At 39.0% G+C, this 12,722-nt stretch overlaps 1 protein-coding gene across 3 annotated transcripts in view; it reads left to right on the forward strand.

The window, feature by feature from the left end:
• The window catches only part of DENND1A (DENN domain containing 1A), a 554,990-nt gene that overhangs the window by 288,511 nt on the left and 253,757 nt on the right, over positions 1-12,722 (forward strand). For all 3 annotated transcript variants that reach the window (XM_082612220.1, XM_082612221.1, XM_082612222.1), the window contains exon 8: positions 1,770-1,823. In XM_082612220.1, the coding sequence (XP_082468346.1) occupies positions 1,770-1,823 (54 nt within the window). The remainder of the gene's footprint in view (positions 1-1,769; positions 1,824-12,722) is intronic.

Genomic DNA, 12,722 nt, shown 5'->3' on the forward strand with positions numbered 1-12,722 from the left:
TGAGCTATTAAGTGAAGTCGCCTAAGATCACATAACTATTAAGTGGCTGACTCTGCGGTCCCTGTCCTTTCTCCCTCACTGTGCCAGTCCTTATTCTGGGACTCCATCACCATGTGGACTTCCATTACTGAACATTCCCTGGGACTCCCTTCTAGCCATTTGGTATAGAATTTGGTATCTCATGGCATCAAATTTAACCTTGTGTTTTGCTTTTATTATTTTAATCCTCATTGTTGACTTGAATTAATTAACTAGTTTCCAATTCGTTTCCCATAACTAATATGCTACATAATCTCTGTCGTAACACTTCATAGATAATGTTTTGGCACAAACCCACAGATTTTGGAATAGTGCACTGCAGGGGGTGTTTTTTAAGTTATCTTTTAATTTTTTTTTCTTTTTACTTTTCAGTTTATTGGTTTAATTCAAATGGCTTTAGCTGTAATTTGCTCATTAAAAAGCACAGGTATAACAATCTGTTATCGTGGAAAGAGCATAGCTCTAGTTATGCAGACCTGGTTTCAATCCTAGTTCTCTCACCTACTAGCTGTATGACCTTAAGTCACTTTACCTCTCTGAGCCTTAATTTACCCATTTGTAATATGGAGATAATATCTATCTTAAATTTTGCTATGGAAATTAGAGATACCATTTATAAAGTACCTGGTATAAAGCCTTCCATGCAGCAGGTGTTCATAAATATCTGCTGAATATTAGACAAATAGCTTATACTGTTATTGTTACTATTTTCATTATTGCAGTTGTCCCCCAGGCCTTTCATTTCAGGAAGCCTGTACAACTCATTTTTCCAGAAACCTACTTATTTTGCAATTATCCAAGAATGGGGAGTGGGGAAAACTTCCTGAAATGTCACTTGGGGGTCTAGGTTTGAACTTTGGCCATGGCTAAGCTGACTTTCTCTGTATGTGACCTTTCCTGGCCTTTGCACAATCCCTTCTTTAATTGGCCAGCACCAGGCTCTCTCCATTCCTGCTTGCCATTGTTCTCTGAGTCTTTAGTAGCACGAAGGAGGTGTCATCAGTTCAGCCTGTTTTCATTTAACTCAGAGACACATGCTTGTTACAAACATGGAGATGCCTCCTTGAAAGTTCTCTGAACAGGTCAGGTTTTCAACTCCACTGAGTCTCCAGCTCCTTTCACTGGAATTTGCACTGGAAGTCAGCAGGCTTATTTGCAGAGCATGCATAGTGGAGAGACTTTCTCCACTGTTAGCCATCTGCAATGTCTCAGGGCAGCAGTCCTTGCACTGGAGCTGTCCTTAACATCCCTTGGGCCTTCAGGGCAGATTTGGCCCGCAGCTTGTAGATGGATATAATCTCAGATGCTGAAATGATATGGCAGGTTTGGTTGGTAAAGACCATTCCTGAGTGAACCTAGTGATATTTGGTCCCTAGTGTCCACTTGCCTCACTGAACAATAAATTATGAAGTCTGCAGCTTTCATGTGTTCAGAAACCTGCGAACATCGTAAAAGAATTTAGCCTTTAACTTCTTTGAGCTGTTCTTTTGTATCTCAAAGAAGTTCCTCTCTCATAGAAAAGAACTCTATCTACCAAACCAATGATTTAATGCATCTGGCTTTAATCCAACATTATCCTAAGGAAATATTCCATAGACTATTCTCTATGAGTGAAACTCTGTTTCTTCATCTGAGTGAGGAATTATCTTCAGATCATTTACCTGATTTCTGAATAATGTGCTTGTTGCATACTTTTGCAGAAATAAATAGCTTTTGTTTGTCTTTTCCAGCATTCTTATTTTACTGTGCCTGACACCAGAGAACTTCCCAGCATCCCTGAGAATGTGAGTACTTGGGCAGGGGTGGATTAAATTTTTATTCCTCTTTGTTTTTTTACTAATTTTGAAAGAAAATAAAAGGATATATTTTCACATTATAAAAATAATGCATTATGAAAGTAAAACCAAATAGAGAATATTTTAAAAATATAAAAAGTATAAAGACAAGGAAAGATCATTATTCATACTTCTCAAAGGTAATCAATCACCTATTAACATGTTGATGTCTCATTGTAGTCTTTTTAGAATGTATTATTTACATAGTTAGAATCATCTATTACATAAGCATTTTGCCATTTCATTCACAGTCATTTTTGTTAGCTGCATAATATTCAATTTGCCATGTAGCTTATTTAGGTATTTCCTCGCTGTTGTGAATTTAGGGGTTTTTAGTTTTTGCTGTTGTAAATAAAATGCTTCTATGTAAAGAACTTGCCATATAAAGATTTCTTTATTAGGGTAGATATACTCAAGTAAAAATTTGCTCCTACTACATTTCTATATTGACTTTTAAGAAAGTAAAAGTAATTGTGGGTAGAAGTGTGAGGACCCCCATCCCCACCTCTTAAAGACTTAGCAGTGAACTTGAGTCTGAGGGAGCAGAGGGTGATATTTGCCCTCTGAACAAGCCGAATGACATATCTAGCCTAGGCTTAAGACGTATTTTCAAAATATTTTACTCAGATTGTAAATAGTACTATGTAGAATTAAATATAGAATCACCACCACTAAGGCACTTGGTTGCTTTTTAAGTTGTGGCAAAATGTACATAATGTCACATTTACTGTTTTAACCGTCTTTAAGTATATATTTCATTGGTAAACACATTCACATTGTTGTGCAACTGTCACCAACATCCATCTCCAGCATTTTTTCATCTTTCCCAACTGAAACTCTGTGGCCATTAAATAACCCTTTAAACAACAACTCATTTCCCTCCTCCTCCCATTACCTGGCAACCACTATTCTTTCTGTCTCTATGAATTTGATTACTCTAGGCACCTCATTTAAGTAGAATCATACAATATTTTTCCTTTTGTGTTTGGTGTATTTCACTTAGCATAATGCCTTTGTGGTTCATCCATGTTGTAGCATGTGTCAGAATTTCCTTCTTTTTTTAAGGCTGAATAATATTTCATTATATATACGTAACATACTACATTTCACTTATCCGTCGATGGACGCTTGGGTTGCTTCTACCTTTAGGCTATTGTGAATAATGCTGCTTTGAACTTTGGTGTACAGATTGAACTTCGTGTTTAATCCTTTTGATTCTTTTGGGTATGTACTTGATTACTTTTTTAAAGTACTGGAATAAGTCAGGTAATCACATTTAAGTAATGAAGTTAGGCTATAGTGTTGTGATTAGGTAACAGTCTTAATAAACTGGGATTGTCGAAGATATTCACAAAGTTTACTATCTGTGTGATTAGGCTCTGGTGGAAAATATTGCACTTTTTTTGGTTTGACATTAAGTATTAAAAAAATCCAGACCACGGTTACCATTTTAACAACAATAGCTAATGTTCATTGAGTACTAGTGCTTGTCAAATAAGGTATTCAGTGCTTTACCTGTATTTTCTCATTTACCTCTCTTAATAAGCTTAGGTAGTCAGTACCCTAATTATTATTTTATGTAAGGAAACAGAGGTCCTGAAAACTTAAGTAACATATTCAAGGTCCTACAGCACAGAAATGGTAGAACTGGACTTCAAACATTGATCTTTCTGATACTAGAAACGGAGTTCTCATATATTGTGCTACACTTTGAGCCCATAATTTTACCTTTCATCTCTCAAAAAATTCCATTGAAATGATAAGAGAACTATAAAATTAAGGAGAAAAATGTCCACGTAATGGCAGAAGGAGCGACCATGAGCTAGAAAATTTGAGGAATTTCTGCAACGTAAAGGAGATGGTTATTGAGCAGTCAATAAGGTGTAGACAATGAAGGAACCCAAAAAGAACTGGAAAAGTCCTGCAGAAAGAGCAGAAGCCAGGGCTCTGGCATGGAACATTTATAAAAATTGATTATGGGGCTTCCCTGGTGGCACAGTGGTTGAGAGTCCGCCTGCCGACGCAGGGGACACAGGTTCGTGCCCCGGTCCGGGAGGATCCCACATGCCACGGAGCGGCTGGGCCCGTGAGCCATGGCCGCTGAGCCTGCGCATCTGGAGCCTGTGCTCTGCAATGGGAGAGACCACAGCAGTGAGAGGCCAGTGTACCGCAAAAAAAAAAAAAAAAAAAATTGATTATGTGCTAGATTGCACTGAAGAATTCAAAACAGGAAAACTCAAACTCTTACAGGCCACTGTCTTTTATTACAATGAAATAAACCTAGAAATTAATGATGAATAAAGATTTTAAAAATATTCATCTACTTGAAGGAGTGGTTGGGTCAAAGAAGATAAAACATTGAAATTGGATATTATTTAGATAATAATAATTATCTAATAATTAGTGAGGACACTGAACAACAAAAACCTAACAGATGTGGCCAAAACTACTCTTGTGAAAATTCATAGCTTTGGATGCTTTCATTATAAATAATAAATTTAGAAAATCATGAACTTGACTTGCAATTCAAGAAGCCAGAAGAAGGATAGCAATAAAAAAAAACCAAACTAGAAGAGTAAGTTACAATTTAATTAGTTAGAAAATATTGTTAAAGTAAAGCTGAAAAATAGACTTTTTAAAAACTAAATTTCTAAAAACAACAAAATAATCTTAGACGTATCCAATAAATTTGAAAATTGTGACAATATAAAATTTTCTAGAAAAATGTAACTGATCAAAGTCACCCTAAGAAATAGGAAATATGAGTATAGAATCATAACTTGGAAAGATTAATGAAGTTCTGTTGACCTTCTCCACCCCTCGCTGCTATGAATGTGTCAGGTTTAGGTGGTTATATAGGCATGATAAGGAACAGATATTATTACCATTTAAACTGTTCCAAGTCATAGGAATGATACGTATGTATGTGTATTATAAGAAGCAAAAGAAAAAATCATTGTAATCCTAGAGAAAGTCACGTTCTGAGTTTTTCTTTTCTTCATTTCTGTGATAGTAGTAGTTTTCAAATTGTTCTGCCTGGAGCCCTGCCTGAGGTTCTTTGGGACATGGGAAGGACTGAGGGAGCTAAATGGCTGACCCACCAGGGCATGGATGCTTCTGCTTTATTCAGAGCAGGTTCATTTCTATCTACTTAAATTGGGAATCCAGTAATATTTTGTTTGAGATAAAAGGGTTCTTTTGATTTTTTTTTTTTTAAAGCTTGGAAGCTACATTTTAAAAAACACAATGGGAGGATCATATCAATTATATACCTTTATACCTGCTTTTTCTATGACAATGTATTATGAACATTAACCTGTGTTATGAAAAATTCTTTACAAATATCTTTGTTGTAAAAAAAATTAAACAATTCAGAAGTACATATTAAAAAAAGTGAAAGGTCCCACATTACCACCATCCCAGCCCCACCATCCCTCCCCCACCCCAATCCCATTCTCCATCCAGAGTTTGATGACTGTCATTTCAGACCTTTCTCTATGAATTTACATGTTAAATGTATGAATCCCTGTGTGTTGTAGACATTTTTTAGACATAAAACAGTACTATTCATACTGTTTGGCAACTCATTTTTTTAATGTACTCTCAAAACTGTTCATGTCTTTCATCTATGTTAAGTGATATTTTTATTTAATGGTATTGTATTCTTATGAAAGTAATACATATTAATGACTTAAAAAAACATGTAGGGCTTCCCTGGTGGCGCAGTGGTTGAGAGTCCGCCTGCCGATGCAGGGGACACGGGTTCGTGCCCTGGTCCGGGAGGATCCCACATGCCGCGGAGCGGCTAGGCTTCCTGTGAGCCATGGCCGCTGAGGCTGCATGTCCAGAGCCTGTGCTCCGCAACGGGAGAGGCCACAGCAGTGAGAGGCCCGCGTACTGCAAAAAAAAAAAAACACCATGTAATATCACATAATTGTTGATGAAATTTCCAAATTTTCCTTTATTTCCATTCCCCAGAGGCAGCTACCTTCAAGTTTTTAGCAATTGTAGTATTTCTCTCCATATTTTTAACTGACATGCTCATATTGCTGTTCTTAATTTTTCTGTTTCAGATAACAGTTATTGATTTTCTCATGGAAGATGAATTTAGGTCTTTTATTACCTCTGATCCCCTCTCCCCCAGAAACACACATATACATAAAGTATCTTTTTCTCACTCACGTTTCCCCTCCCCCATCCTTTCTCTGTCTTCAGGAAAAAATTTAAATCAAAAGTTAATGTTTACATTTCAATGAGCAAGCTGAATCATATGATAGATTATGATATGTTTTCTTTCTTATACATTTGTCAAATAAGAGTTCCTGGATTTCGCATCTTACTGCTTATCTTATTCCTTTATTTTGGTGAAACATTTTCCAGTAGTTTCCTGACAGTGTTGGAGGCAACACTTAGACCTCGCATGACTGTGAGTGACTTTATTCTACTCTTGATAGGGTTGGGAATTACCTTCAGGGCTTTGAAGACATAGCTCCATTGACTTCTAGATTTCACGTTGAAGCTTAGAAGTCTTGATCCATTCTGATTGCTGGGGTCTTTTTTTGCTTTTTATTTTGGGTGGGGGTTTTTTTGGATCCTTTATTTGTCTCTAGTATCTTGAAATTGTACAGTGAGTTGCCTTGCTGTGGGTCCATTTTCATCTACTGTGCTGGACATTTGGTGGACCCATACAGTCTGAAAATTCATGTCCTTTAGAGTTGGGAAATGTTCTCACATTATTTCTCTGAAAAAATTCTTCTTTATTTTTTTCTCTTTTCTTTCTCTGGGGTCTCTATGGTGGCATGTTAAGCTTCCTAGTGTTGATCCTTTAATTTTCATAACTTTTCTATTTTCCATCTCTCTTTTGGTCTTCTTTCTACTTTCTTCAACTAATCTTTCCACCCTTTTGAATTCTTTACTTCTGCCATCACTGTTAATATCCAAGAGCTTTTTGGTGTTGTACAATAGATTATTCATTTTTTAATGGCATCTTGTTTCATGGGTGCAACATTTCTTCTTATTTCTTTGACACTGTTATTTCATAAATTAAAAAATTTTTTCTTCTCTTTGCATTGTTTTCTTCCTCAGCAGTCCTCTCTTCTGTTTGTTTTGTTCTGTATCTTGATTGTAGAGGCCTTTCCTCAAATAGCTGCCCAATCCTATCTGCATGAGGCCTTAAAAAGCTAATTGGAAGCTCTGTGTTCATGAATGGGGCTTGTTACCTGGTGGGCTTTACTGTAGATCATGGCTTAGAGGCCTAGCTACTGGGGAGGAGGGGAGGATTTTAAATGTCAGTATCAGAATCTTTTCTTTTGGACTAGTCAGTTTTCTCTTGCCAGTGACTGTAAGCTTTATAACACATGTTCTGGAAGCTGAGTGGGGTGGTAAGTTATAGGATATGAACATTTAGCATGTATACTTTAAGCTCCCCTCCCATTTTTTGTTTAATTCTTTATCCCCTGTCCTCAGCTGTATGTACCTAGTGTTCCCAAACCTTTCTGGTTACTAGAAAGTAAACAGTTTTTCCTCAGGAGGGGTGCCAGAAGGCCAGTTGACTAGCCGAGTGAGCTGGGAGAGGAGAATCTTGGGATCGAATTACTCTTATTTTTATTGGCACCCTTCCCCTAGCCTTTAGAGGTGCTCGGTGTCTCCAGTTCCTGAACTTTTTTGGAGTTCTGTGGTGTGAGTAGGGTTGCATGCTTGCTGCCCTGTGCCCCGGGCCCAGCCTTTTCTGGGCTGCCAAGTCAGTCTTCTTTAGTTTCTCAACTAAAGTTTCGGTTGACACTCTTGACACCTTGGACCAGATCATTCTTTGTTGTGCAGGATTGTTTTGTATGTTGTGGGGTGTTTAACAGCATCCCTGGGCTCTCTCTACCCACTGTAAGATGGTACCCGCCCCCCCAGCTGTGACAACCAAAAATGTCTTCAGACATTACCAGAAGTCCACTGGGGCGAATGACCCAGGTTGAGAACCATTTCTTTAATAACATCTGGCTTCCAAAAAATTTGACATCTCTCTTCCATTACTATCTTTTCTCCTATTCTTTGAGGTTTACATCTTTTTTTTTTTTATTTTTTTATTTTTTTTTTTTGCGGTACGCGGGCCTCTCACTGTTGTGGCCTCTCCCGTTGCAGAGCACAGGCTCCAGACGCACAGGCTCAGTGGCCATAGCTCACGGGCCTAGCCGCTCCGCGGCATGTGGGATCTTCCCGGACCGGAGCACGAACCCATGTCCTCTGCATCGGCAGGCGGACTCTCAACCACTGCGCCACCAGGGAAGCCCTACATCTTTTAACATTATTTCATTGTGACTTTTCCTGGCAGGGGGTGGTGAGGTTTGCATGGTATCAGGAGAGAGAAAAGGCAAATACATGTGTTTAATCCACCATATTTTACTGGAAATCCCCACATATTTTAACTATGTTTCACCTACTAACAGACATTTAGATTGTCTCTAATGTTTTGCTATTATAATAGTGTTATAATAACAATTATTGCCTAGGTTAAGTTCATCTTTCTATTTTTTAATTTTAAGGGCTGAGAATTACTCAAGAACTTTAAGGTACCTGAAAGTCCTGACAGTTTCTCGATTTTCAAAACCACAATTACTGAGATTAGAAATAGTGTAGGAAAAAAAAATTTTATCTTCTGCATAACCCCACCTCCAATTCCTGTTTGCACTGTACACTACCTCCCCTGCCCCCGCCATTTAAAAAAAATTTGCATTCCCTCTGCTGGTTTTGCCACTAATGAACCAATTCCCTGTGTATGACCCATTGTCCCCTAAACCTTCCCTTGCAGACCAGTAAAAGGCTGGCCTTGTTTGTTTCTAAGTGAGAATAATAAAAACAATCTGCCAGACTCCTAACATCCATGGTTCCATTTAAATCCTTACAGCTATGCTGTGAGAGGTAGACGTGAGCCTCAGTTTACATGTGGGGACCCAGGGCTCACAGGCCTGAGGTTATAGCTCAAGGTCTGCTTCCAGATGGGGTGTAGTGACCCGGGTTTGTAAGGAACCAAAACATTTTGTTTCCATTATACCCCCCTGCCTCCCTACAGTTGACCTTTGATATGCATGAGGAATGGAAAAAGGAAAAGAAATGATTTTTCCTATTTCAAGTATGAAATGAAGCAGGAAAGCTTTTCCTCTAAGGAGAATCTGAACTTCTGTAGGATCAATTTGTGTGAATTTTGACATAGAATCACTGTTGAGCTCTAGCCATGTTGAAATTTGCATTTTAATCTCTTGGCAGTTTTTCAAGGATTAATTTAAAATGACTAAATTGCTGCATTGCAAATTGAAACAAGCAATAACGAAGGGGTTGTTAATATGATATAGTCTGCTGTAGTGGAAAGAACATGAGTTTTGGAGACAGCCAGACACTGGGCTCCACCACTCTGGGACCTTGGGATACTTACTTATATTCTCAAGCCTCCTTATCTAATAAAGGAAAGTGGGAGGAACAAGTGAACTATTACATGTGAAGTTCCAAGTTCAATGCCTGGTGCAACAGAGATACTGCTTTTGATGGTCCTTTCTTTCCCTTTGTCCTTCAGCTTTCCTAAAATTCTAGTCTTAACCTCTCTTGAGTTGTGACCAAGGGCTAGGGAGCATTACTTCTTGAGCTTCTCTTTTCTTGGGTTTTGCTGACCTTTTTGGTTGTGAAGAGCAACACTTTTCATGGAGGGTATGTTTGGCCACAAATGTCTCTTAGCAGCCACCATTGACTGGAAATGGTACAAGAAATAGAGTCCAGGACTCTAGTGCCTGTCATGTGGGAGGTGTTGTGTACACATTTATTGATTATCTCCTCTTAGGGACTTCTGAACTAAGAGAATAAGCAAAGAAAAGGGTAAAAGGACTTTGGGATATGGAACTTGATTCTGTCAGCAGATAATTATATTCTTCTGGACAGCTTCAGAGAAGGGTTAATGTGAGAGAGAGAAAGGAGGTTGTATTGACTGAACACCCACTGTGGATCAGATCAGGTACTGTTTGTTATATCATGAAATCTTCACAGCAGCCTTACAGTATGGTTGTTATCCCTGCTCTGAAGAGGAGATAGAGCCCAGAGACGTGAAGTCACTTACCCCTAGCCACCCAGCCAGTAAATGCTAAACCAGCAGTCACACTCAGGTCAGTCTGATTCCATCACCGAGACGCTGCTGGGCCCTGGGCCTCTGCTCCTTGCCTCCCAGTACCTTCCTAAGAAATCACTCATCCTAAGTGTAAATTATATAATTAATTGTGTGACTGTTTTTATCAGTTCTCCTTCCATAAGGACAGGGATCAGAGTTTTTCATCACTGCATCTCCGTAATTAGCACTGTACCTAGAACAGAGTAGATGTTCAGTATGTATTTATGGAATGACTGAATGATTGAATGAATGAATTAGCAGTGCAGTCACTCTCAGGAGAAGGAAAAATAACAGTTCCTCTCACTTGGCTTTTGGGCCAGTGAGTCTGCAGATGTTAATGAAAAGCAAATGGAGAAAATTAAGTCTTTCCACTTTCAGATCCCTGTTGAACTTAATTCTCATTATTTCTACAATTTCTGTGTAAAAATATTTTCTTCTTTTTCACTGAAAAACTATCACTATGTAACTGCTCTTCAGGGTTTTTTCTGTCTATCAAGATAACACATGTAGGAGTGAATTTTATACAGGCAATAATTAAATGAGCATAAATCTTTATGAATGTAAACAGTTGACCTGCATTTTAAAAAAAGTCACAGATCATGAACAGATATGTATTCATAATTACATTGTAAACTGGCTCTATAAGGAATTTTTTTAGTGGCCAGGGTTTGAAGTTTACTTTTGATTAATGGATAATCATATAGACCTTCTTTTAGAATATTAAACAAACCTGTCTTAATTATCTGGCCTGTGTCATACCAAGTGGTTAATGATGCAAGGAAAGCATTTAGAATGGACAGTTACATATAACATTGCCCAGACTCCACTTTGTCAAAAGATGCACCATGATATAGAAAAGATTTATGAACTCATCGTGACTTTCAAAAATAAACAAAGTTGAAGTGGTAGTAGAAGACCTATTTTCAAGTACTGAGATTATAGAGAATTCCATTGTTGCTGTTAAGAGTTGTCAGGTAATTGTTTATTCTAATCGTTTTTCCATTCATACAGAGGGATAAAAGTTGACCTCCGGGTAAACTCTGCTTTCTTTCCTATAAGATACTTCTCTGATTTGATTGCTTATGTGAGTTTGTGGGATTCTTTCTCAAACAGATTATTTTAGAATCCAAATTTATAATTCCTTTTTAAGAATCCTACACAACTAAAATGACCTAAATTCTTATTTTAAAAAATTAATTGAGGATTTTAAAGGTTTACATTATGGTAAAATAATCTGAGCAAGAGTTATTTCAGGAAATAAGGCCCATGGACAAAACCAGCCTCTTGCCTTAGAAACCTCCTCCAGACACAGTACAGTAAGTCTTTATCATCTATACTGTGTATAAAGCTGAGAGTGACAAAGACTAATAAAATGACAGACCGTGGGGCGGACTAGCATCTGTTTCGAAGGCTCCAAGGAGTACCCAGCTTAGAGTCAGTTCTTTAGTTTGGGGATTATCTCATTTCCCTAAGGTACTGAACCTAAGACCCTTTTTCTCTGAGCCCCACTGTATCCCCTCCCATCCAAGGCCCATTCCACCTCCCATCACCACCCCCACCCCCACCTGCTTCCTCACCCGGGGCGTGGATCGCAGTGAGCCTGAAGTCCCCAGCCACCTGGATCAGTGCAGGAGCCAGCAGGGACAACTAGAAGGGAGCAGCCATTATGGGGCTTCTCCTGGGGGAAATGGGGTTTTGCCAAGTGTCTTCCTTTCTTCTTTGTCTGGATTTAGAGCCACAGAGAGTTAGAGCTGGAAGTGTTCTTCCACGCTGTTGCTTTGTGGAAATGAAAAGCCTGGAGAGCCTTGTACGTGCCTCTTCTGAAGCTCAACTTCCGGGCTGCTCTTTCTCTGTTAACCAGAGACCTTCCTCGGACTTGAGCCCTGTTCGGCCTGGGAAGTGGTCAGCTTTGTGTCCCTGCTACCTAGCCCTACAGAGTGGGCCCAAATAATAATTACTAGGCATATAGGAGGATGCTCAGAGGCACATAACTGTATGTAACTGAAAATATACTTAAACTCCATGAATAGAAAAGGAATGTTCTTCCTTAAGCCTAAAAACTTACTAGCACTGAGAAAACTGAGCCCTTTTGAGCATGGACACTGGGAAGTAGTCCGTCTAAGCAAGGTTTTCCTTTTTAGCAGGTGAGTCACATGGAGGAGTAATTGTCAGGGAATAAAAGGGGTGGTTATTTAGGCTTAACCATGATGGCATTATAACCCAGGACACTGGGCCTAAGACTAGGTGGATGGCAATACCATGTTTGACAGGATTGATGGTTCTTTAGAAGGAGGATTGATCCTTCATTAAAAGACTGGACTCTCCTTTTTAAAAAAAAAACTGGTTGGGCAAGTGGACAGATGTGGAGCACAGGAACCTGGAAGTCTGGGCCTTGTCCCAGATCCTTCCTGCCCCCTTTCAAAGTCTGATCCACTGTCAAGTCCTGTGATTCCACTTTACAGAGATCTGTGACATTCATATTCAAAGCTTTTATCTGAATAGCTTGTAATCGTTCTTTCCCTGAATGTAGCAGTAGCCTGTTAGCTGCTTGCCCTGCCCCCTGCTTGCCCTCTCTTGTGCATCCTCTACAGGACCTCTAGGAAGATCTTTCTGCAACACAGATAGGACCATCCCGATTCTTCAGCAGCTCCCGGTTACCTCCCTGTTATTATTAAGTCTAGGCTCCCACAGGATCTGAACCCCAGCAC

Source organism: Mesoplodon mirus (genome assembly GCF_964341445.2).
Source record: "Mesoplodon mirus genome assembly, chromosome: 1".
NCBI classification, from domain to species: domain Eukaryota; kingdom Metazoa; phylum Chordata; class Mammalia; order Artiodactyla; family Ziphiidae; genus Mesoplodon; species Mesoplodon mirus.